The sequence below is a fragment of the Melospiza georgiana genome, chromosome 1, assembly GCF_028018845.1.
Source record: "Melospiza georgiana isolate bMelGeo1 chromosome 1, bMelGeo1.pri, whole genome shotgun sequence".
NCBI lineage: Eukaryota > Metazoa > Chordata > Aves > Passeriformes > Passerellidae > Melospiza > Melospiza georgiana.
The window spans coordinates 102,102,827-102,130,087 of NC_080430.1; the positions used below are offsets into that span (position 1 = coordinate 102,102,827).

At 37.2% G+C, this 27,261-nt stretch overlaps 1 protein-coding gene across 3 annotated transcripts in view; it reads left to right on the forward strand.

Annotated features, from left to right (window-relative positions):
* Positions 1-27,261, forward strand: part of SPIRE1 (spire type actin nucleation factor 1) — a 125,879-nt gene that overhangs the window by 11,114 nt on the left and 87,504 nt on the right. For all 3 annotated transcript variants that reach the window (XM_058037329.1, XM_058037171.1, XM_058037250.1), the window contains exon 2: positions 1,336-1,370. In XM_058037329.1, coding sequence (XP_057893312.1) covers positions 1,336-1,370 — 35 coding nt within the window. The remainder of the gene's footprint in view (positions 1-1,335; positions 1,371-27,261) is intronic.

Below are 27,261 nucleotides of genomic sequence, written 5' to 3' on the forward strand. Positions count from 1 at the left end.
AGGATGTGTTTAACCTTTAGTTTCAAAGGGAAGGTGACCAGTTCTGTATGAAAAATGAAGTTTTTCTGTGCAGGTGACTCTTCCCAGCGCTGAGTGTTTTGCATGCTGTTCACATTTGTCATATGAAGTCAGTGGGATCACTCCTCTGTGCAAGCATTGTGCCAGCCAGTTGGTTGAGCTTCCTTGGGCTTGTCAGCCAGTCTGATGAAATAGTCCTTCCAGTTATAGGTACAAATCACAGGCTTTCCCAAACTACTGCAGTAAATCCTTCCTAATCATCACCTGAACATGCGCTCTTCGAATACACATGCACAGTCAAGCAAATGGATCCTATTCTGGTTTTTGAGTACATGAGATCTCAGAATTCTGTCATGCATTATGTAGGCTCTATGCTATGGGTCCAAAGCTGCAAATTGTAAACCAGCAGTGTGAATGCAATGAAGCTGAAAAGCTAAGACAAAAATTGTATCATTTTATATCCGTATGTTTTGAAATGAAAGTTTTGGGTAGATCCCCTTTCACATAGATAGATTTCTGTGGAACAATTAAATTCCTTGAATAATTTTTTTCCAGCAGGAAGTCATCCTGTCAGCGTTCCATGACCCTACTTTGATAAGGATTATTAATACAAAATAATAAACCTTCTGCATTTAGTGACATGATGCTTTCCTAATGCACTGTGAAATTTCAGTCTTCTTTTGGCTAAGCTGTCAAGCCACTTTGGTATAAAACTGTGTTTCTGAAAACTGAGATTTCAATTTAATGAAACAGTTCAGAAACTCAATTTTTCTTTATTATGCAAATTCCTAAGTGATGTTTCTGAACTCAGAGGAAATGCAAAAATTGAAAGTGCAAAAATAGTATAGTAACATTTTAACTTTAATTTGTTCGAGCTTCATATATCTGTTGAACTCTTTGAAATCCCAGAAGTATCAGATGAAACAGTGGCTTTTCCCCAGTTTATGAATTAATGCTGCTTATTCTCTTGAAATAACTATTTGCTACTGCTTAATTTAAGCCAACATGTTTTCATGTTCCCTCCATGGCTAAACATCAATCATATGATTTAAATAATGAAACCAGGCATTAAAGACACATCTTTTTAAAAGCCAGTATTGTAAAGGATCCAAAGAAAAATCTTACAGGGTAGGGCCTTCTTGTTGTTAATACCAGGATGCATATATAATAAAAACATTATTGAAATGTGTGATTCAGGTAAGACAAGGAATATTTGGCAATTACTCAAAAAAGAAAAGTGACTCAACTTTTTAGTTTTGTTCTTCCATGTTTAGTTTTGTTCTCTTTATATGAAAACTTTTTTTTTTTCTCTTACAGATAAATCAGGCCGTTTACACTGCACAGAAATGGAGGTAAGAGAAGTATTTTGTGTTCTCTCTTAGTGGTGATTTAGCTCAGCCCTTTCTCATTAACTTATAGTGTAGATGTAGTATGCTTACAGAGTGGAGTTATCATTGCAAGGTTGTAATGTTTATTGTGTTTATGACTTTCACTGGCAGCTGATAAGTGTGTCTTAATATGGGATATTTAGTCTCATGTTCAAAAACACAGGAAAAAAAGGCTGTGTGGTTTTTTAAAAGATTAAAGATTTGTGATGCAGCCAATGTAATCTCATTTGATATTAATCTCTTAAAAACATATGTGTATTTTAAAGGATATTTAATGTAGGTAATTTCTGTTGGATACATTATTCTGTTATACTTACTTTAGAAAGGACTAATCGGTCATGGAATAAATACTTAGTGTTTATGGAATGGCTTGGTGATTTTTCACAACCTGAGAATTTGGGTGGAAGCAGAGAATACAAGTGATCTCAGGGTTGCTTGTTCATTTAAAAGCATCCTGATTTCAGATACTTTTGGTATGACCTTTAATTTATCACTCGGCAATGTTTTGGGGTCCAAGAAATAATGTTGTATGTCTTGCTGGGGTAACAACAGAAACACAAATCCACTTAAATCTGCTTGATTTATATCTTGACTGTTATTTAAATCTGTATATTTGTTACTGAACTGTGATTAGATTTAATCCAGGACTGAATGCAAAACTAAGTAGAACATCTAGTTGAACAAGATGCGAACTCATACTCTAATTTTTATTTTCATACAGAGTAAATAATACAGTCTACTCAAATAAAGTTTTCCAGCGATAAATACAATTTCTGTGTCCTTTGCAGGGCAGCCTTTTCTCACTGCCTTTGAACTTTGTTTGAAATGTAAAACTGAGTTTTCACTGCAACTGTTCCATCCGTACCTCAGGCTGAGCCTGGAGATGGGACAAGCGGTGGAGGGTCTTTAATTGGCGGCTTGTCAGCGTTCTCATCAATAATGAATGTGAAGGTGGCAAAGTACTGTTACCAAGTGGTTTATTCATAGATAAACTGTGCAGGATGATGGCTGGCTATAATGAAAAAATGAAAGACCAGCTAATTCAACTACAGATGGTAAAATGCTAAGGCTATCCAGGTGTTTTCAAGTATTATTAATAATAATAAACCCAGAAATGTTCTTCCTGCAGAATACAGTGTAAGTGGTAATTCATAACAGAGAGAAGTACAGAAATTGGAAGTAGGCATGTTTTATTGCTTTGTGTGGTTTGGTTTAAACAAATGCATCCTGCATTTTTTTCAGGATTTACAAAATCTCAGTTCACAAATCTAGTGCCTTATTTGCAAATTATAATCTAGTGTGTTGAATGCTTTACCTAGTAAATATGTTTACAATTTTGCTTGTGTTTTTTAAAACGAAGACAATCAGAGGCCTTAATATTAAACATACAGATAATATACCACTGTTAAAATGTTTTTAACAAAATATAAAGTCCTTCATTTTGGGAAGGTAGAAGTGTTATTGCTTCAAATGGAAATGTCTAGTAAGAGTCAGTTCAATATGCTATATTCAATCTTCCATGGGAAAAGAGTTTTCTAATTTTGATCTTCTAAAAATATATTTGTTGATAGTTGAAAAGCAGATTGGAGCTTTCCATGAGACAGAGGCTTCACTTTAGAATGTCTCTAATAAGCAGCAGTGTGAGCATTATCCTATTGACTCCTCTCTTTATCTTTGTCATTTTGAAGGAGGCTGTGAAGGAGTCAGTAACTTTTTTCACCTCCAAAATTCCTTTGGGGTTGCAGCGTTAGACTTGAAGTTGATGATGTTTGTGTTTTTTAGAACTAGGAATTCAGCAGAGACAGCTCATCTCTCTTTTTTTTGATTCCTGTGGCCTAAATGAACATACTAGGATATGTGGGAAGCTTCTTAAAATCTTAATGAATGACAATCATAACATTTTTTTTACAAAACATAAACTATCCAGAATTGGGACACCTTTTATTTCAAGCCAGCAATATGAATGGTGTGTCAAGTTCAGAGTCCAGGTGCTATAGCCATGATAGGAGGATGGGAGTAAGGAATAAGGTGACCTTGTTTAATCTGCACCTGCCTATAACTCTGTTATGTACATAAAGATAGCGCTCCTTAGTCATCTCAGCCGAGGTGGTGAAATTATATAAAATATGCCAGCCTCATTTGTAAATATTTAGTGCTCACATAGAAAGTATTCTGTGAATGTGAAGTGATTCATATGTAGGAGGGTTTAATTGCCATCTATTTGAAAAGACCCACCTAAGTGAGCACAGGCCTGTTGTGTGTGATTAGTGCAGTTAACCAGGACGTGCGCTAACACAGAGACACACGCAACCTCTCATGCTGTTTAAGGGTCAGAAGGGAATTAAATAGCCCGTCCCAAACAATGGTGAATAAATTACTCAACACCATTCAGTCCAAGTCAAATCACAGAAGGAATCAATTGTAGAAGTGTTCTGTGGAGACTGTGTGCTGTCTATGCAAATTCTATTCATGAGCCCTCAGTATCACTATTAAAAATCTTAATGTATATTGAAAATCACAGTACTTATCTATGGAGCTAATTTTTTTATCCTTTTCATTGGAAACTTGAAGGATTGACTGTATTTTAGATAATAATTCAGGGGAATAAATATACAGCTTATAAGAATACAGCGTTCACTGTCATACAAATGAGAATATACCTGTTAGTTCAGTGTATTGATGCAAATAAAATTAACCACCTGTCTCATGCAGATGAAAATGAGAACAGGTATTTAATAGCGCAGAATGTTAGGATTTCAAAAGAGGTGTCATAATTTTGCATTAAAAGCCATGCCACACCTGTATTAAAGTGTGTTGCCTGCTCATAATTCAAGCAGTGTAAAATGTGTATTTAGCATATGGTAATATTTAGGGTTCATATTTTTATCCTTGTTGAGTGAAAACAAAAGTAACATTCTGATTGAAGAGTAATTGCTGCAGCAAACAATCCTTGTCATGCACAGTAATAGTCACTTTGTTCTCCTTCCTGGGCATTAACCTTATAGTGACAAGGGAGAAGAGGGCAGGCAAAAACATTTGAGAATAATTTCTTTTCGTAAAATATGAATGCATGTGACTTCCATCAAAATAAGTTTTCATTGCGTACTGAAAAAATAAAATTCTCTGTCGAAGCTTGGTTACAAATCTGGTAATTCTATGAAAGCTTTTGATTCCTTGTGCTTTTAAGAGGAAAAATTAACAAGAGCTCTGAACTGCCTTCTAGAAGCCAAAGCAGAATCATGCATTTTTTCGTGCAAGCATTAATTTGTGCTTAAGCATTATGTGGCAATTCTGATAAGTGAAGCACTCATCCCTTGCTGATGGAATTATCTCGCAGAGAAGCTGCTCTCTAGCCTTTGAGGGACCTGTTATTTTAGATACCCGAAAGTCCATTATGCTTGTTCATTGATGTGGGGGTTCTCTGGCAAGCAGTCTGACCTCCAGATTTTCCTGAAATACTCCATAGTTGCAAAGAAGCAGCTTAACAGACACTTAATTAAATAGCAAACGTACAAAAAATAGAGTTTAGGTTTTGACCTTTAGTGTTTTGTAATGAGCTGCTTTTTCAAGAGGAGCTTTGCCTTTTTGTAATTTGTAAAAGTTTCTAGCACATCAGGAGGAGATTTGTCTTGAAGAAAAATGGATTTCTGATTTTTACTTGCCATAAGCTTGACACATTGCGTTTTTCGTTCGGCAGTTTCATTGGGAATACACAGCAAATATTGGGCTGGAGAACTAATAATGTATTTGACTAAGCTGATTTAGTGATAGTCAAATCCTGCCATCTGTCCAGAGTTCTTGAGGAGAATGTGGCTGTTCCTTGTAAAGGCTTTGTAATTTTGCAGTATATGATGTGCCTTTATTAATCTACACGCCTTGAAGTCACACAGGATTTATGATGAAATCTCCATTCCAGAGATACCACTGATAAACCTTTCAATCAACTGGGGAAGAGTCCAGAGGCAGTTTCAGCCTTTGGTATTCTGACAATTTCAGATAATGGCTGTTGGAAAACTAGCTCTTACAGTAACTTGGGCCCTTCCAGAGAACATTTTTCCTGCAAAAACACAAATAATGAAGCATAAAGCATGGAGTTAAATGGCATTGGTGTTTATTTGAGATTTTGGGGGTTTTCTTAATTTTTTTTTTCTGTGGTTTTTTTTTGGCTTTTGGTAACTACAGAATTCCCTTTTTTCTCATGGGATGAGATGGAAAAGTCTGTAACTGTAGATTATATGAATCTTAAAGAGGGCTCAGGGTTTTGGAAGAGTAAGATAATTTTTACAGAACCCTTCCTATATAAATTCTATTAAATTGTGCTTGAGAAGATACCCATCTAATCAGAAGCATGCTAGCACACCTATGGCAGCAATCATATGTACTCATTGATAGCTATCATATCAATTAGCTTTAAGGTGCTATTTTTTGAGTAAACCAGTGCTGGTGGATATGTTTGCCTGTCTGTTCAGACCAAGAGACTAATTTGATTGCTCATTCAAACTGGAAGAAAAAATTAAGCTTTAGATGTTTGCATACCAACAATTTAACAGCCCTTTGTGTTGTACTTCTTTGTTGTTATATAATATATATATAAAAGAAAGACAAGTTTAGAGTAACAGTATGAAATAGCAATGCTGTCTCATATCTTTTTTTCTGCTAAATCTCTTGAAGCCTTCTGAGATTGTATAACATTTTCCTATGAACTCTGCTGTGTATGAATTTTCTGTTAGAGATGCTGTGTTTTCCTACCTCTTTGCTAATTTCCAGAAAGTTAATAGTCAAAGCACAATAACATAAGGAACATTCTGTGGATGAATAAAAGAGGATAATAGTGTGGTTGCATGGCGGGGGGTTCTTTGTTATTGCTTGAAGGACTTTGCCTAGGGCAGTGCTGAAACTGAGGTAAAATACACCCTGGAGATCAGTAAGTTCAGTTTCAGTGATAAGTTTGACCTGATAGCTTTAGCTTTTGGATCTGCAGGGGACAAACTCCAACTCAACCCCTATTCCGGAATGTCTCTGTTCACTCAGAAGTTCAACACCCACAATATAAGAAGTGCAGGAGATACACAGGTGATGAGAATAAAATATGTAAAACATAGGTTAAATGACAGATGAAAAGCATATAAAGCAGTTCAGTCTCTGAAGATTTCCTGTTGTTTACATCTCTTCTTTCCCTGCACCACTTCAGTCCACACAGTGCTTACTTGCAGTGATAACTTTAGGAATACTGAATAGGTTCAGTTTGGTGTTTGATTTTTTGAAAGCCAAAGAAAATGAGTCTTTAGTGAATTTTTGGGTTTTTTTCAGATGAGCAAGGAGCACTTTAGTGGGCTGGTTAAGTATATTAACATAATATAGCATTCATTTTGTGATACATTTTTTATTCCATATTCTGCTTTTGATGTTGTAGGACATGAGTAACATCCTTGGACTGAAGTAGATATTCACAGTGTTTCATGAGAGATTTGGATTTTTTTGGTTTTGTAAAATATTACAGTTTAATCTTAAGAGAGAAAGTTGTTCAAGCAGACCTTTTGTGTCTATGTGTTTCTAACTAATGTCTAATTTTTTTACATTTCTGTGTGACTGGGTTTAGAGGCTCTCTAACATAAAGTTCCTTGAAAATCTAAGCAGCATTATTTCAACAATAACATGCATTACTGGCCATGGCTAATTTTACACAGCTAAGATAGCCTAATTGCTTGTTAATCAATTTTGAGTTTGGTCAGTGGTCAAAGAAGACAGGACCTCAATGGACCTAAACACTTTATTTCACTTCATCAGTTCAGTTACGAGGCACTGGTTTCCCAATTTAAAAGCAAATGTTGTTTTAAATTTAGGCATTAAGAACTTGAGGTAAAGATTGAAAGACAGTTGTTTTCAAAATGTGAAGAGATTCAAAGTGAGAAAAATAGTTATTTATGAATAAGGCGAATTCAGAATACTCCCAGCTGCTTTGTTAAATACACCTGTGCTCTTCTTTCGAGTGATAACTTATTGAGTCATTCTAACATTCCTTCTTTGAATGCACTTAGAAATATTGATCTAGTTCATCTAAACAATTGTTGTATGAAGTAGATAATGTTTTGACATTTAAATTCTTGCTAGTCACTTTATACTTCACATGTATTAGACCTTTAGCAATTTATACTTAAGAAAATAACAAATCCTTATGAAAGGCTTTTTTTTAAATGCAGCTTTAGCTGACCTGATGCAGATAAACACATGGAATTTTTAATGAGCAAATAGACAGTGCTCCTAATCTTTATTTGGTCTTCAGTCTCTCTTGCTGCCTTCTGTTTTTTTCTCTCTCTGATATACATTTTCAGTAGGTCAATAACAGGAGAGGTCATGCTGGTTACTTCAGAAATTCCCTGTAACACTGTCTTCAAGCATTCAAATACCATAAGGCTTATTCTTGCATGCAGTGAGATCAGCAGAAAACAATCTGTTGAAAGTAACATGGGGGGTTTTTTTATTAGTTTCTAGATTTTAGTACATACATACTCAAATAACTACATTTTTTCTTTGCTCTTCTATGACTAAATGTTTTTCTTCACAGGAACATTTATCATGTAGCTTTTTATTGAAATCTCTTGACCTGAGAAGTTGAGACATTGAACAAAGCAAGATTTGCAGTGGAGTCGTGAGAGTGTGCAGCACTGCATGCTTTCTTTGGCACAGATGATCCTGACTTGGTCTTGGGGCTCACTGAGGCAAAAGGGGGTTTTGTTAGTTTTGTACTTGCTTTTGTTTGACTTGACACAGTGCAATTCATTTGAGCTTTTGTTCCAGAGTGAACTTTATAGCAACTGGTAAGTTTCTGTGCTCCCCATGACCTACCAGTGTGAACATTTTCATTTAAGCTGTTTGATTTTGTCTGCCAGTTACATGTCTGTAATGTCAATCATGGGAAGACAAAGCAAGCTCCAAGATTTCTTCTTAATAGCATGAAGGAAAGAAAGATGTTCCATGCTGAACTGTTGGATTAGCCTTCAGTGTTGCTGTGAGCTGTAGCAGGTGAAACAAAATACTTTTATTTGCCAAAAGGAAATGCAGAGGGTAAATTAAACACACAGATAAAATTAGACTAAATTCTAAATGTGTATTTCATCACGTCCCTTTCTTCTATTAACCAGTGACAATTATGAAACACCTGTAATGCTTTTAGTACTTCACCCTCAGCAACAAGTAAAGGTTAAATAATTAACTTGGACAAGGCAAGCTGTTCACACTTAGTAGATTTACTCCTGCTTCATTTAAGAAAGTAGAGGTACTCTGTTAAATTGACAAGTGTTTCTCTTCCACCTATTAGTCCCTAAGCGTGAAACATCCTTGTCCAAGTCTCAAGTCACCGTTTCTCACCTGTATTGTACCTTTAGTTCCAAGAGTCTGTCTCCTGCTTTCTTCCAAAATCTTTTATAGTTCATTCATTAACTTCATTTTTTCTGTTTCTCCTTAACCAAAAAGTTAATCATCTGCTTTTGCAGGTGTGTGTTACTGCCTCTGCACAATATTTTATGATTCTCAGTGTTGCTGAGATGCCTTTCTGCTCCAAATGTGTGCTTTCACAGATCTCTGCTCTTCTGCTTTCTTCTGTTGGTCCTAGTGGATGATGTACTGCTATCTGAATTCATTATTTTTCTGCTGTGTATTTCTTATTGTGTCTTTATCTTCCTCTGTTATCTGGACCAATGATACTGGCGTTATCTTCGACTCGCACCCTTTCCTTTCCTCCAGATGCTTGCCAAATCCTTAATTGCTCTCTGCCAAAAGCACCCCTCTCTTCTCTGTTGCCAAGCAGGCTTTATGTTTTTTGTATTGGGTTGTCTTGGCTAATGCAAACTGCCTGCCACCTACTCCTTTCTTAGCAATGATGGGAATCATTTCTTCAAAGTTTTTTGAAAGACTCTCCTCTGGCTGCCTTGTGGTTTTGGGATTGCCATATGTTGCTTTTTGCTTCACCTGTGACCTACACATTCAGGCTATCTTCTTTCTGCTCTTGCAGATCTGAAGCAAACACTCACTGCATAGTAAACAAGTTGCTCCATCTGGTCTGTTTGTTAGGAAGATGTGCCATGCGTTGTTTGCTTTGAAGGGAAGCTCTTACAAATGCTTCAGGGAACATAGATGAGAAAAACATGCATGTATCCTTCGACTGCATATTTCAAACTCCTTCACTAGCTGGTGATTGTGAATCAACACTGCTTTTTGAATGCTACTTTGTAGCATCTCAAATTTCCTTGTTTTTCTGAACATTTTGCCTGTCCTTGAATATTTGAGTATTTCATCTGTATTCTCAGAGTGAAAGCTCCGTGCAATTCCTAAGTCTTCCTGAAATGTTTCATGCCACTGGGCATGGAGAAAATAAATACGGTTGAAACGGCATGAAAACAGTCAAGTAATTGTGGTCTCTGATCCTTGGCCATCTTTTTACCTTGTAATTTTCCAAAGAGCTGTTCTTTATAATTTTGTATTGCTTGGTGTTGGAGTCAGTTTTGAATCTACAACTAGTAAGGCATGTAGAAAAATAGTTGTTTTTCCTTTACGTCTTTCTTTTTTTATCTGTCTGTACAATGACAGAAATAATGTCCTTAATGAACTTTGTTGGCCAGAATAATGACACCCAGCATTACTATATCATAATAATTTTAGCTTTCATGGACCAAATGAATGTACTCAAGGATTTTTGATTTTATTAAATGCACACATTTTTTCTTATAGTGAATTTTTCTTCAAAATTCTGCCAGTTTCAAAATTTTGTGAGCTGATAAAGATTTCAAAATTTCTATCTGATAAAGAGAGCTAGTGCTGAACCTGAACCTGACTTTCTTTATGCAGAGTCTGGTGCTTCCATTTCATGGCATAAAGGGCATTTGAACAGTAACACTGCATGTTTATGGAGAATCAGCTGCATAGTTATGCCTGTAACATTTAAACTATTGGCACTGGGAAAATGTGTTGGAATACTATTTGGTTTTCATGTTTTGGACTCATTGCTGAATGAGAAATAAAAAGTTAATCTGAAAAACATATGTAAACGTTGTTATATGAGATAAGGAAAGAAAAACATCCCATTCTGATGGGGAGAGTTTTGCCACTTATTTAGAGACATTACAGCAAAATTATTTTTCAATTTCAAGTACCTCATTCTCTTACAGAAAGAAAATGTTTGTTTAAAAGTTAAGATCTCTTATCTCTGGGCTCCTAGCTTTCTGGAGTGTTGCTTGGCTGCAGTTCTCAGATCCTTCAGATGATTTCTGTGACTTGTTATTCTTGTTATATACACAGATGTTGTAGCAAACTTCACAGTTTTAAACTCAGACCAGGAGTACATGAGTGCATGATGAACTTTTGGTTGTAGGAGTTGCCCCAGTGACTTAATTATATGGTCACTAAAGCAGACTAGATGAATATTTTGGTGGGAGAAAATGAACATTCTCATTTTAAAGAAAGAAAACTGAAGTTTGAAGACATCAGGCAAATTGCCTGGTGTGACATTTGGACTACATGGTGGAGCCAGCATAGAATCTAGATTGTTTAAGCCTTAATCACAAACCCCAAGATCTTCCTTTAGATAAAAAAAAACTACCCAAAATAACAAGCCCATTACTTTACTGCCAAGAAATTACTAATTCCCTGGAGAGACATTTCATCAAGATAACTAGGAATTTACTTTCAGGCTAGACTATTCTTTATTTCTTATGTCAACTTCTTAAATACTTTGAAATTCTATACAAGTAGTAGCCTATTCTCTTTAAAAATAAATTTCTTATCTTTCAGGTTTATTCATGTAGATATTGCCATCCTAATACAAAATCAGACTTTACTTTCTATTGTTCCTCTTCTGAAAATAGATAAAGTGAGCTTTGTTCCTACACAGAAGACAGGCTTACCTCTAAATTTCTTGTATACATTTCAGTCAGAAAAAGCATTTCAAAAGAGATATAAAATGTTTGGAAAAGATAAAAATGAACAGTTTCATAGAAGGAAAAAAGCAAACATGGGGAATTTGAAGTAGGAGTCATATTTAAGTGTGAATAAAGGGAAATTATTCCAGTAACAAAGGATAGAAGCATCAAGAACTAATACAAAATATGGACACTTCTTTTCTGCAGTGTTTGGAAAGGCAGTGAAACAAATGAGGCCTATTGTCATTTAAATGTGGATTAAATAATATTTGGCTTTGCTGTGTGGTATTACTATAATGGTAATTAGTAGATCAAAGAACTTGAACAAAATATTCTGTTAGAAGTGAGCAAGCTTGGGGTCCTGAAAAGAGAATTTCATTTCATAAAATCTGCTTGAGAGGACTGGTATCATTTTTTTCTTGCACTTGTATCGTGAGCAAAGATATAATCATTAAATCTAGCCTGAACCTCACTGTGAATTTATAGTGTAAAACAGCATGTTTGTGTTGTTTTAGCATTTGAAATGTCATATGGAAACACAAAGTGTCAGACTAATAAGATTCCATGCATTTTCCTGTCAGTGGCTTGTCCTTTTGTTTTTGGAAAAGATGGCTTGCATGGAGATCTTGTTTCTTCAATCTTATGTCTGTGTGAATATCTAGATAAATGGATTTTAGCAGACAGTGAGTGCTGCTGCAGATACTCATATACAGTGCCTGGCATGGAAATTTGAACATGGATCAACAGACAACTGCATTTGTATTTTTGTTGTGTGGTTGTTTACCACTGATTGGATTTGTATGACACTGGGGTTTTTGTTTGACATGGCCTATTACAGGTTTTATAAAGCGACAGTGAAAGCAAGTTTTCAAAAAGCTTTCTGAATAGAAGAGAGAAAAGTGTTGGTTGCTGTGCTTTCCCCCTGTTTAATGGCTGCAGGAGCAAAGATCTAGTTAAGATTTGCTAATGTCCCCGTCCCTCTCAGTTACCCAGTACAACAGGAACTATATATTACTTTTTTATGATTCATTCTGTTGAAATTATCTCGACTCACTTCTGCTCTTTTACATCCCTTTCTCCCTTAAAATAATTATTTTCTAATTACTTTCCTTGTCACCTCTTAGTGCCAGATCTCCTCCATGAATGAGGATCTCAGTCTGCCCCTTTTTGTTTTGCTTTTTTAAAAAAAATTCTTTTAAATTGCTGCAATCTGCCTCCAGAGAACAGGCTCCTCAAAGCATTCTTCTTGTCATCCACCCACACATGGAGTATCTCTGCTGCTCCAGAGAGTTCCTAAGTGTAGAGCTGTCAGTGGATTCAAATCCCACAGTCAGAGGAAGCAAAGCCCACATCTGCAGAACCTTGTAAAGGGGATGGGTGGCTATTTAAACCATGCTGGCCCTGTTTGTGTGCCAGGCTAATTCCATTGTTTTAACCCAGTTCTGCCAAGGCCCCAGGGCTGCAGATGGCAGGAGTGCTGAGCATCATAGTGCAGGATTTCATCTGCAGATCTTATGAGGGTATTCTGAGCTAAAAAACCCTGAGCAAAAGAATCAGATATGAATGGATACAGCAAACAATTGTCCTCAGCCACAAGTTCTGCTAACTTCTGTTTGTCCTAAATCTCGCAGGTGCTGCCACTGCACCTTCTGACAACACCTACAGCTGTAGAGAGCCAGGATTCTGAATGTACAGCTGACTCTTAGAGGGGCTGTATCTCCCTTTCCACCTTGGGGCTGTCACTTGTTCTTGGCCTCTGACCTCCAGCACTCTCGTGGGCACTGTGTCCTCTTGACACTGAAGTGGGGGAATAACTCCTGCTGCCACAGTCCATTTTAGAGATGTAACTACTGCACAAAGTCTCTGATTTCCGCAGCTTCTTCTAATACAGTGGCTGACTTAAGAATGTCTTGCAGAATTTCTAGGGTCAAGAAAAACAGGCATTGTCCTTTTCCAGCCTGCAGAGAATACTCCTAGGTCATAAGATGCTAAAAAATCTGATTCTTGTATCATGAGACTGAACCATGCAATATCTTACTGAATTTGTACCTTTGGCAATATTCACTTGTGTTTCTTTCAGTGAAGTTGGTTTTCCTGTTAATCACAATGTTATTTATGAGAAGACATTGAAGACATAGGAAGACATATGACAACTGCTCCTATACACACAATTTGTGTTTTTCTTGTGGATACATAAAATTTATGAACTTTATAACTTGCTCTGAAGCTGAAAAATTATCTTCTAACATTCATGGGTCTGAGCCCATCATATTATCTCTCAGATTTTTTGTCTTCGCTGTGGAGTGAGTAACTGTGGGGTTTGCCTATCCCCACTCAAATCCTTTTGACGTGGCTAATGTGTTGTGCCAAGACAGATTCTGTTAGCTGTGGTCGTGTTGGCATTGCTGATTGCCATTTATTTCATGAGTCTTAGCTGCATTAGAGTTGATGCTGAGAAGGTTTCCAGCACTGACTTCTTCAGCTTGGGCACCAGGATCTCTGCAGTTTCATCAGCTGTGGCATTGCTGATGACTCTGGCAGCAGTGGGGTTTGCCTGGGGCTGTGCAGGGCTCTGGGCCCTTGCATGCATGAAGGCCTCTGCATTTTAATGCCTGTGTATTGTTGGTGAGTCAGGGCTTGAGATCAGCCAAAGCCACAATGTTATGAAATCACAGAATAATATATTTAGAAGGGACATTTGAAGTGACCTCTGGTCATCTGGGGTGGATGACCAACATGCTGAGGACAATACCTACTTCAAGTTAAACGTGGTTGATAAGGACCTTGCCTAGCTGCATTCAGGGTTGGACATCCCACAACCTCTTCAGGAAATCTGCTCCTCTTTCACCACCCTCCTTGTGGAGAACACATATGCAGACAGCCACCCACCCAAACATCGAAAAACAACTTAGTGGTAGCTGTAGTTACTCGAAAATGTAATTCATGGGTATGAATACATTCTTTCTGTCTTGTCTTTAATCTACCATCACTTGTTTTAAATTGCGTGTTGAGAAATACCAAGGGCATGGAGGTTAGTGCTCAGAGCAGAGCATTAATGTGGCAGCACAACATGAAAGACAAAGGCATGAGCTTCATCTTGGAGTAGTGTTGAAGCTAGAGACAATGAGTGATCTTATTTAAACTTTGCATTATTATTAGTATTATTATTATTATTTTCTGGAGACAAAGCTCATATTTTATCATGCACAGCAAGCAAAACCACATAGGAGTGGTTGTATGTATTTATTTATATTTATATTTGTCATGGTGAAATAGCACACAAAAGAAAGCAGAGTGGACACATTGGTGTTTCCTGTGAGCAGCAGGATGGTATTGCTTGCTTTGCAGGCATGTAAAACAACAGCAGGAATTACTGTGGGTTGCACAAAGAAAAAATGAAGTGAGGCTTGGTAGCTTTTTGTTAAGTAGGTATGGTAAGTAGATATGTGCTCATTTTGAATATGTAAATATCTGGGGTGGGATGAAACAATTCCCCTTTAAGTGAAATGATGATTTCAAGAGTCATAGAACCTTGTGACTGATCACAAGTTTTAGAAAGAACTTCAGTTCACTGAACCTAATGTTACTTACATAAAGTTTGTTGTTACTTAATGAGTCTTATGGATTGTGATGTTTAAAATACCCAACACGTTACCATAATGTAGCCATTTTCAAATGTTATTAAATGATCTTATAAAGACTCTTAGGCTGTCATTGTTATTAGGCAGCTGGATGTATTTCATTTTCTCATTTAGATTGTATCACTGTTTACCTGCAGTGACACCAGTGATGAAATGTTTTCCAAGCATATGAGCCCATTTTCTACATAAACTAAGAGCTCTTTGTATATCCTGGGTCTTTCTGCCTTGGTTGTGTATACATCCTTTTTTTCTTCCCACCTGGATGTCTCAAATTTAGATAGATCTTTGACAGGGATTATTTGTATAGATTTTATATACCTGATATTATTTAATGTTTCTTATAGAAATGCAGCTGCCTAACAACAAGTAACATGTTATAAACCTTTTGCTCATATATATGCCTATACAAATAACTCAGTTTTAAAATAAGAAGGCTTCAAGATAAGCAAGTATTTCCCAGATATTAGTAATGTTTTCTTAGTTGCTCATTTTGCTAAACCACCCTAAACATATGCTGTTTGGAACACTGGTGGTTTGTTTGCTCATTTGTCATAATGAAATAATTTATGTAAAAAAGACTAAATCCCTGTGTATAAGTCAATCCTTTTTATTGCTTCTTAAATGCTCTGAGTCAGGGTTATTTTAACTGTGCATTAACCTCTTCAAGTGTTTGATAGAAAGAAAGTTTGGTTGTTTTCCAGGTTCAGAGAGGAGAGAAAGGGAGTCTAACACATGGGAGTCCTAAAACATTTAAATTGCTTGGAACACCCACTCTGCCCTCGCATTGGGAGATGAGGTGTCAGAGACAGCACAGGGCGGTTTCAGGGAGGAGGTGGAATTGCTGCCCTGGCCTCACAGACTGCCAGCTGACTCACAGAGTGTCACTGGGCGTGTAGGATGCTCAGGTGGCTCGGGGGAATGAGCCATCATGTTGGCTAAACCAGGTTAGTATCTCTAAGAGAGCCAGAGTCCTTACAAAGGACAAATGGGAGGAAGATCCTGCTGCTGCAACCCCCCTGCGTGCACTGGGGAGGATTGTGCCACCCAAAATGAGTCTGCCAGTGCAGGAATCACAGTCACATGAAACCAAGACTGGTTTGTGGATGTAAAAATCACATGCATGTTCATGTTCAGTATTTTCTGCAGTAGCTGGTGTCATTTCTTTTAAAGGAAGGTCTTGTTTATTTGTTACTGTTGATGGACCTAATTGGTGTTAGTTTCATAACCAATATTGGATTAAAAAAGCCATTGTTTGCTCCCACAAACCCATCAATGACTTGATCACAAACATTTTCCAGGATATTCCCAAATACAATGGACTTCATTTAATTAAAAAATGAACAGAACAAAAAGGAACAATGTAGGCTTGTGAGTGGTCTCATGGACAGCTATGAAACAAGTGTAGTGAGCAAACTGCCAAATCTTTATTCTGTAGGATGAAGTTTCTCTTTTCCTGAAGAACATGACTATTATTTTGTCTCATAGGTCAGAAAAACTCAAGATTAATTAAGAATCTGATGCAGCTTCTCACAAGTGAACTTTCCAAGTCCATATATATTTCAGCTCTGTCTCATATATCCTAGGTTATGTCTGAGCACTGGATTGTACTTTTCCTTGACTTCAGACATCTGATTTTTCAGTAATATTTTCTTTTCTGATAGTTGCCACAAATGTTTAATAGAATAATTCACACTTTTTGCCCTGTGTTTTGATATTTCCTGGTACCAAAGCACAGTGCCCCATGCCAGGATTCTCTGCACACACCTCTGGTATGGGGATGGGTTTCCAATGCCCAAAGCTGCTTCTGCTGTGGCACAGTAGCCTTGGATTAGGTGACTGTGGAAACAGCCATGTTAGAGGTGTGAAGAGGCCTTGTTGCAGGCATTCCACCTCCTTTCTAGGAGGAACATTTAAGCTGAGCCTTCACATTTTGTCTCTTGAGCTGTGCTGCAGCTTGTTCTGTGCCCAGCCACATCCCTTGCTGGACCTGACCCACTGGCTTGCCCTCCTGGCCAAGCCTCCTCCTGCCTTGTCACTGTGGCATGACTTTGGTCATCGTGGGCTGTGGCTGGCCCTGGCTCCTCTGACCAGACCTGCTCTGCTTTTCCTGTTTGAGGATGTGTGCCTGCATCCCTGGTCAGTGAGGGCACTGCCCCTGCCTCTGTTGTGGTCACCCTGTGCTCCTGACTTGCCTCCTCTTGCAGAGGTGGCTGCCCTTAAATACTTCCTCACATGAGTTCCTTTACTCATTCAGGAACAGGGAAGTGTGTTTCCTTCCCCTGATCACAGCATGAAAAACCAGTACAAAAAATACAGACACACACACAAATGCTGAACTTTGAAGGTGGGTATGCATGCACTTTTCTCTGCCTGTAGCACTGGCTGCCAACACATGCGAGTACAGGTTTACACAGAATACAGAAGGTTTTTAGGTAAAGTTGTGAATGATCTGGAAAACACATACCTCAACTGCCTCATCTTTTTTGAGAGTATCATAGGGGGTATCAAAGTAAGTAACTGAGGAGCTGTCCTGTGTTTGTCCCAGTGATTGCCATACCCTAACTGCTGGCAGGAATCAGCATCCCCCTGTGACGGTGTTTGCAGGGCTCTTAGGATGAGGATCTGACTCCATGTTTCAGAAGGCTTGATTTATTATTTTAGGATATATATTATATTAAAATTATACTAATATAATAGAAGAAAGGATTTCATTAGAAGGCTAGCTAAGAATAGAAAAAGAAGGAATGATAACAAAGGCTTGTGACTGACCAAGAGTCCGAGCCAGCTCACTGTGATTGGCCATTAATTAGAAACAACCACATGACACCAATCACAGATCCACCTGTTGCATCCCACAGCAGCAGATAACCATTGTCTACGTTTTGTTCCTGAGGCCTCTCAGCTTCTCAGGAGAAAAAATCCTAAGGAAAGGATTTTTCATAAAATGTATCTGTGATATGCCCCAATGCCTGAGAAATTAGTTCCAGGTTTGTTTCAGTATTTTACATCTGCATCCCCTACCAGGCCAGTGAAGATGCCATGATGAAAGGGCCAATATCCATAGAAGAGCCACCAACCAGCCAACTGGATGGCTGTGGCCTATCCATTTTTTATATCTTCCCACCCTTGATGTGTGATTTATGTGGCCATTGTGAGCTAGTCAAAGTATAAATTTAGATTGTTACTGGGATCATTGTGCCTGTTTGCATGAAGGTCAAAGATTTGTCTGTGACTGAGAGAAATTCCTTTGTGGAAAGTCAAGCATCTCAATTGTTTCATAGCAAATTATATTTAGAAAGAAATATTTTTATTGTAACTTCTGAGGAGAAAAATTATGTCTTACTTTAAATAAGTCTTCTTACTTTTGAGTCAGAAATGAGCAGGCTTAAACTTTCGGGCCAACAAAAAATAATACAATAAATACTAGATCTCTGATACTCTAAGTGCCCTCCATTTGCTTTCCCTAGCTGTGTTACTACCACACACTGCTGTAAACACAGTTTTAAAGCAAGCTAATACATTTTGTGTCCCTCTCTCTCAAAGAGAAGATATTACATGCAAAGAGGGAGCTTTACTTGCTTTAAAGAGGAACAGCAAAAAGCCTGACCTTCCCAAGGATGGATAACAAAGTCAGTCCTGTGTCCTTTCTCCTCTTGCAGCATCTAAACTGGGAGCTGTTTTGAAGAAACCTCAGTTTTGTAACTTCCATAGTGTTTATGTATTAGTTAAAACTAGGTGTACTTTAACACCAGAGTTGACTTTGAACCCTACAGAACACACAAAGTAGTTCTTTGCCCATTTTCATTGCTCCCCAAAGAGGAATGAACACATACTTCACGTATTTGAGGAGCTTTTCAGTTGGGCATATTTGTCAGATGGCTTTGCTTGTGACACTGTTGTTAAAGTGGTAATGGAACGGAGCACATCAGAAATCTTGCTTTTCTAAATTACTAAGGCAGTATTTCAGAAAAGCCTAGCAAAGAAAATGGCAGTGTCTGTCTGACCTATGGCTGCTCTATGAATAGAAGACTGAATATGAAAAATGATGAATCTCTTACTTAGTCAAGTGGTTATATTTAAGAAATCCTAGAGTGAGCATCCCGTAATCATCTGATGCCAACTCTTTCACATCTCTGTGCCATTCTGGTACCTCTGACTAGATGCTTCTATATTGCAAATACAGATATTTCATTAAAAACAAGAACCCACTATATCCATTTATGACATAAATTTTTTTTTTGAACAAAAGTATCTACAGATTGCAAAGTGACTGAAGCTGTGAACCAGGGAGATTGGGTAGGGTAAGAACTGGCATACAGATATTTTTTCAGCAGCTATTTTACAAGGGGTAGCTCTCTTTACCATAACTGAATAATTTCCTAATTGATGTGGAGTGGGCAGAAGTTCCCCAGCCAATGAGTTGCAGTTGAGATTCTTCCATCCTCAGCTGACTGATGTATTTGGGCTGCCTTCAAGGCAATGAAGCAGAGATTGCAATGCTTTGGATTTGAGCATGCAGTTTTTCCAGAAAGGAGGTTCTTTCTACTTAGAAAAGCCTCAAAGCCTCAAATATATTTTTTTTAATTAAAATTTATGTATCTGATGCTACCATCTATACAGCAGTATATATATATATATATGTATGTATGTGACTGTGTATAGCAGTATCTTGTTGTATAAAGGCTTGAAATCTCAGTCTGGAACATAACTAACTCTTGGTTCAATGACTGTCTTGCTGTGTGTTTCAGTGTTTGAGCAGGAGTTCTGTCTTGCTGAAAGAGTACAACTGCCACAGTTTCCAACAGAAAATACAAAACTTAGGGCTTGTAACAACAGGGAATACCTGGCTCTCTGTTTCAGCCTGCTGGAGCTGACAGACATGCCCAAAACTAATGGTGTATCTTATAAGTCAAAAATTGTCACACCAAGCATGGAGCTTCTTTTTTTTCTCTTAGCAGCAGAATGTGAAAGTGGGAAATCTCACCACACTGCAGGTCTTACCTGAAATTCTTCAAGATAGATAAACTTTTAAGAGAATTATGTCCTGCTATAAATAAATTTGTCTGCCTTTTAGGAGTGGAAGAAATATTTTTTAGACTCTTGCTGTCTCATCAGAACAATAGAAACATTCTATTTCTTAGGTCTCATGACATCTTGCATACACAGTGTGGAGACTTTGGTCATTATAACTGCCTGAAGCTCTACTAAGCACAGATGTAGATATAAGGGACTTCTAAAAACATGTAGATATAAGGGACTTCTAAAAATCTTGTATAATCCTCTCTTCTACATAAAAGAAGGAAAAAAAATCTGTGTAATTTTTGCCATCACCTTTCACCTACTAAATGATTTCTTTATAGAAAAGTGTTGATTTGCTTGTTTATTCCTGTTGGCTTGCTTGTTTATTTCTGTGCAGCTCATCTTTGTTCTTGCTCTTCCTACCAAGGAAGAAGATTAATGCTCATAGTTAAAAATAAATAAAAAAGAAAAGAGCGCTCATAAGGAATGTGAATCCTTATCTTTTGCTTTCTAGGTGGTGCCTTTCATGCCTTTGGGTAAACGTAATGCAATAGATCAACCACCTCAGCTGTAAATATTCTATCCTGTTGATAATATTTCCTAGTTCTTTAATTCCTTGGGATGCTATAAAGAGCTACCTGGTCTCTATCTTAGGAAGCAATGAAGTGAAAAACTAGATAAGATTAAGTTTAGGAGAGGTTTAATGTAAAAACTGGAATGATTAATGGTTTTGGAACAATAGTCTATTTCTCTTTCTATTTCTGCTTTATTTTCTATGCTACATTAGGCAAATTGCTTGAAAGTTTGTGAAATTACTGCATGTGATTAGAACATAGGGTACAGCAAGCCTGGTTTTTGTAATTCTGAATGTTTTGGCCTTGCTTAGTTAATTACTGGGAAAGTATTATAGTGGTAATGGCTACTAAATCTGCTCATTTTGGGTAGGATTTGATGTTTAAAACTGGCTTAATGTTTTTAGGAGTGAGAATGTTGATAGTGGGATAGTGTGAGTTTGGCTTTTTACTTCCTTTTTATTTTCCTCCCTAGAACTTATAATACTGGTGTAAAATGTATATAGACCCTGTGTATCCTAAGCCTCCCTAGAAAATCTGCAGCTGTTAAAGTTACATAATGACTGTTACGGTAATACTAAATCTGAAATGAAGCAAAGCAGTAGTATAAAAGCAAAGCATTGAAAATTGGGTCAGGCTTTAGAAAACTCTTTTTCCCCCTCAGAAATTCTTGAGTTTGAATTCTTTGATTTCTTCCCTGAAGCCCCAAGCCTTTTAGGATTCCTGGAGTTTAGTTTTTGGTTTTTATTTACTGGAATTTAAAAACTAAAAAAAATCTCAACAAGGAAAAATCCCTAAACTTTGTTGCACAACTCAAGAATTGTAATTGTAAGGAACAAACTAAATTGCATGAGTCTTTGCTGAAATCATAAAAACTGCTAGCTAGTATTTCAAGTGCAATTACAAATATGTCTCAAGACAGAACAGGTTTTAGTAGAAATATGACCAGATAGTTTTCTACCTGCTGTGCTACAGTCCTCATAATTTGTCTTAGACCACTATCATTTTATTTTAAGGGCCTGTCTTTAGATTTACACTAAAAAGTTTTCATTGCAAGTTGCAAGTTTCATTGCAAGTTTTGTTGAAGCCCCATGGAATGCCTAGAACACATACTCCTCTGCTACAACTTAAATATACCCTATTATCATGAGTAAGCATTATATTTTAGAGGAGAAAGGGAGAAGAGGTTTTATGCTACAAAAATTGGCCTAAGGTACAGCAAAATAATTTGTTTGTAATGAAGCCTCATCTTCTTGGGGGAACAGAAATCAAGGGTTTTTTTTATTAACCCCATCTGGTTCATATCCAGAAACTCAATCTTCATCTGGCAAAGTCAGAATATACTGGCATAATTTCTGCTTTTAACAAATAATATTTTTGTGATGCTGGTACAGTCTGGCTGATCTGGTGGGAACATTTAATGCACCATAATTACTGAGAAGAGAAGGTGACCTGGATTTTACAATATAAATGTATGTATTTCAGAGAGTCTGCTCTGTCAAACAGCAGCACTTCTGTGAGTCAATTAAACTATTTTAATTTTTCAGATGAGGAAAACCTTACCAAATGAGTCAATACTAATATTTTTGTTAAAGTCAGGAATTCTGAATATATCAGAGTCTTCCTAGCTTTGTTTCTCTTTATATCTAGTTTATTTCTAGTTGCTGTCTTTCAGATATGATAACGTACCATCCCATCTTCCATTGAAGTCGAATGTTTCCAAGTTGTTCTTCTCCCTTTGGGATCAAGAAGGATGCATTTGTGTTTGGTACTGCTCAGCAGGCAGCTGAGTCAGATGGGACAGGAAGAGTTACTGTGCCAGAAGTGGGTTCTGGATCTTAAAGATTTTTAGTGACTTTTAGTTCTTTGGTATATTTGGTCTTTCTTATAGTTTAGCATGGTGTTTAGAGATTCTGCACTGTGCATTGCTATCATCTGGACTGAAATACTAGTAGAAAAAATATACAAGGATTAGCTGCTTATATTTGTTTTTAAAAAAAAAGGAGGGAGATTTCTTATAGGCAATTATTTTTGCACTATTTGATAAAATGTACTTTTAAGGCTGTATAAATTATGAATTGTCATGTGTAAATTTTAAATCAGCTTGCCAGGAGAATTCTTTATTCTCTGGTAGCCAGACCAAACACCAATCCCATAAACACCTTTATCCCAAAATATCCATACATAAATATGTAATGACTTTTATATTTTCGTTAAAATAACACATAACAATAGCATCTAAAAGAGATAATAATGCCATAAAAGAGATAATAATACTGCATGCATATGCATGAACTTGTGCCCATGGCAAGATTCCATCTTAAAACCTAATAAATACTGTCATATAAATAAAGCCTCTAAGACTTGAGTTTTAAGTGACAGGCTTTATTTTCTTTTAATCATAAATGTGTGATGATTAATCACCATATTTCCAGAATAAGGAAATTCTTCATTTCTGTATTTGCTACTGTTGAGGTTGTGGCCATCAGTATGATTGCTTTATGCACACTGCTGCTTCCTTTGCAATGGCAACATGAAAATTTAAAGAGAAATGTTTGCTTAAAAATTTCCAAACAGAGTCATTAGGTTGGAAGGGGCCTCTGTTCAGCTCTCAGTGCAGACTAAGTTACTCAGGGCTTTTTTTGGGGGTTTTGAAACCCTCTGAGGAAAGTGGTTCCTGTCCTCTGGATAACCAGATAACATCTCTGGATAGCCACTTCCAGGGCTTTGTTGCCCTCCAGGTGGGGTTTTTTTGGTGGTTTTTTTTTGTGTGTGTGTGGGTTTTGTTTGTTTGTTTGTTTGTTTTGGGTTTTGTTTGTGTTTTGTTTTTGTTTTTAATGTTTTTATTATATTTAGTCTGAACGTTTCCTGTTTCACTTTATTTTCATGGTCTTTTGTTCCCACACTGTGCAGTGCAATGACGAGCCTGGCTCTGTCTTCTCTATGACTGCTTTGCAGGTATCAGCAGGCTGTGCTTCTCTCCCTCAGCAACATTTCCTCTTTTCCAGCCTTGAAGAAGGCCAGGCCCATCTGCCTGTCCTCTAGTGGCAAGTGCTCTGGTACCCAACCATCTAAAATAAAGGAAATAAGGACAGTCTCATCCAGGGATTATTTTCCTTGTCGTTTTAATTCTTGGGTTTTTATGATTTTTTAAACATGCTTTTCAATAAACTGTGTTTTAAGGAATATCAAATAACACTAAGGGGCTGATTAGAGCAGAGGATGTGGGAGAAGCTTTGGAAAGGAACACCTCAGAACTTGGTGAAGTTGAACAGAAAGGAAACAGCCTATTCACAGCCAAACCCTGGTCCAAAGAACAAACTGCTTTGAAATGTGGCCTTACAGAGACAGAACCTTATTATGATACACATACAGGGTATTTTAATGATGAAAAGTGAAATCAGAATGAGGAGGTGTTCTAAGCTTTTGAACCATCAGAATAATAGGCTGTCCCATATTATTTGATTATCTGTTGTAAGCAGGCATGCATTTTTTTTTCTTTCTTGGGTTGCTTTGTCAAGGTTTTGTTTAAATGAGCTCTGAGAAGTGGAGACATGTGAGATACGTCAATAGTTTTGAATTAATGCTCATGGAAACAGTATGTCATGTTGTGAAAGCAGAATGTTTGAAAGGAACATATTCTGCAGGAAGATCTGTGTGCTTTTAAAAATGAAAGCTCTTTATAATTCATTTTGCTGGCAGTTACTCTGATATTGTGTTCATCCTTTGTTTTGAATTCTTTAAACTGATAATGTTCAAGATATTTTTGGGATTTACTGTTTTTTAGTATAGAGGAAAAATAGTAGAGGTACTTATGATGCCAAAAATCCTTGGTGCTGGCTAAAAGTTAATGAAGCTTTTCTCTGATCCTTTATTTTTTTGAAAGCAAGGAGGTAGAAAAAAATCCTTTTGTGATGCTTTCTTTAACTTTCTTTCTTCCTGCTTGTAAAAATGGAGCTTTGTATTCTCGACCTTTCTGCCCTTGCAGGCACAGAGCAAAATTCCTGTGCTGCTGCTCAGTGTGTTTACTAACAAACTGTCTCATTGAAAGCCTCCAAGAAATCCTCTTTGGTGCTGTCTGTTCTGTATACTCATAACATTCATGTTCAAGTGATATTATTTTTATCAGGTAGAATATTTGCATATATATATATATATATATGTATATATATACACACAAAATTACTTTCTCCTACTATTGTGCACTCTAGTTGTACAAAATTCTGAAGTATTTTAAATATTTTAAGCAACTCTGAGTGGAAAAGGACATACCAAATCATCCCTGCCTTTTTTTCCTAGCAATTGCTGGCAAAAGTGTTGTAAATGATGTTGAAATGGAACGCTTTGCAGAATGCAGAATAGGTACACAGTAAAAGCATGTGCAAAAAAAGAAACCATTCTGCTGCAACAAATTTCATTTCAGCTTGCTGGTAATGCTTGTATTGACTGAAATGCATATCTTTCTCTTCATATATCTAAAGAGAGGTGTCAAAGTTCATGTTCATCCATTATCTTACTAAGAGCTGATTTTAAAAAATTTACTTCTCTTAAGTGCTTAGAAATAATTGCTCCTTTGTTCTGTGTATGACATCATTAATTAGAAAGAACAATAGAATTTTAAAGGTTCATATTTTAACAGACCTTATGACTGTTCCTTTTAAAAACCCAAAGAAAAAAAGAAATACCAAGAACAGCAGTATATTAGATATATTAGCTATGAACTCCCTAATTCTAGAGACCTATGAGTTGGCTAAGGGTGTCATTTCTAAAATGTAATTACTGTGTCTAGGTGATTATTTTTTCCCAATTAATTTCATGTAATACCCTTGCAAGTCACATTTCATAACTGGAACTTCTTTATGTTCCAACTATGGTTGAACTTATAATTTGCGTAATGACACTGTAAAACACTTGTAAAGAAGACTTGCTATAATTAAGCATTAAAAAAGCTTAAGCTGATTTTCACAAGCTCTGTGCAACTGACCTAATGCTTGAAATTTGTAGGTGGTACTAGCAGCTGGTAATCAAGAAAAGCTTGCATAATTTCTTTAAATGAATTAGTTTTAATTTAAAGCAAGCTGCTAACAAGTGGTGATGATTAACATCTGATACCTTGTGCTGCTGGGGCTCCCAAGCCCTTCCTCTGGGCTGCTCCTCTGGCTGCTCTGGGTGATGGTCTTGGTGAGAGGGACTGCAGCTTGGTGCCTGCAGCTCACTGCTGCATGGCTGAGAGGCCACATGAAGGGGACAAATGGCACTTGTCCCCTGTGGAAGGAGTGCTTGGTGGGTGCCCACGCCCTGAGCTGCGCTGGCCGCCGGTGGCACCCTGGGTGCGGCTTCAAATGGGGCTCCTGGGTTCAAAGCCCTAAATGGGCTCAGACAGCCTTATCACAAAGGCTGCCTGTCTCCTCCACAGCAGCTTCTCCCAGAGAAATAAAACTACTGGAGTACACCTTTGGTCTCTGCTTTGTGAAACACCCAGGCACTAGATGGAAGGTTGAACATCTTATGGTCTTCAGAAAAAGACAAATCTATTTTATGTCTGGGATTGTTTTTTAAAGCAATTATTCCCCTAACAGTTCTGGTGTTAAATTGCTTCTTGTAATAAGCTTCCAGAGTAAATAGAATAGGTTCAAGTCTTTTAAAATAAGCAGCTTAGCTTCAAAGCCATAGGAGGCATAGAGAGGAAAGTGGTTTACTGCTGTAGGTTGTTGTGTAGACTTTTGTGTGCCTGTGTGCATGTGCTCTCACACTATGTGAGCACACTAAAAACATCACTGAGGTGGGCTATGCACTCATGTATTTTAAACATTATTTTGAAGGAATATCTTAGTGTGCTACTATTTCTTCACACACACATGTTTAAGAAAGGAAAAGCTTATTAAGGATGTACATTCAGGAGTTCACAAACTGCGAAAGCCCATAATTGACAGTGACGGCTTTGCAAGAGCAGTTTGGTTCCTTTCAGTGTTTGCATCATCCTGCAGGTTTTCCCCAGGATTTTCACAGAGTCATCCTATGTTATAATTGCAGCATTCAAATCAAATTTCAAAGAAGGGTTGGCTCTGTCATCGGCTTTGCCATTATATTAATTACTGTAATTCAGAATGGTTTTACAAATGTATTTTCATAATATGCTTTCATTTTATTGTACAGATAATCTAATTTTAGAAGTCCCATTTTGAATACCTAGAACCCAATTTTCAGAGTACTTAACACTATACAGCACTTGAAGTTCTGAGCATGCAGCTTTCACTGATTTCCTTCCATTTCAGCTCTGGGGGTTTAGTGCCTCTGTCATTCTGACCTCAGTGAAACTGAGGTTTGTTGGAAAAGGGGGGTATAAAATCTAGGGATGAACTGTGCTGAGTATGTGCAGCAGGTCTTTTGGATACTTATAAAGGCCTACTGTGACTGAATGGTAGAAGATTTTATTAAAGATAAGAGAAGTAATTTCTGAAACCAAAGCCATGGACACCCAGATGTGTTTTAAGCCAGTTTTCCAATCAGTGAAGACTGAAGTTTTACCAGGAAAAAGCTGCCTGAGTTAAACACAATACATCTTTGTTCTCCCCATGAGGGGATGAAACAGGGTGAAGAATGGGTTGAAAAGCACAGGGATGGATGAAAGAAGAAGAGTTCTTGGGTAGAAATATCAAGGAGACTGCTAAGGATAAACCAGTCCATGTGGAAGGCTGCAGCCTCATAG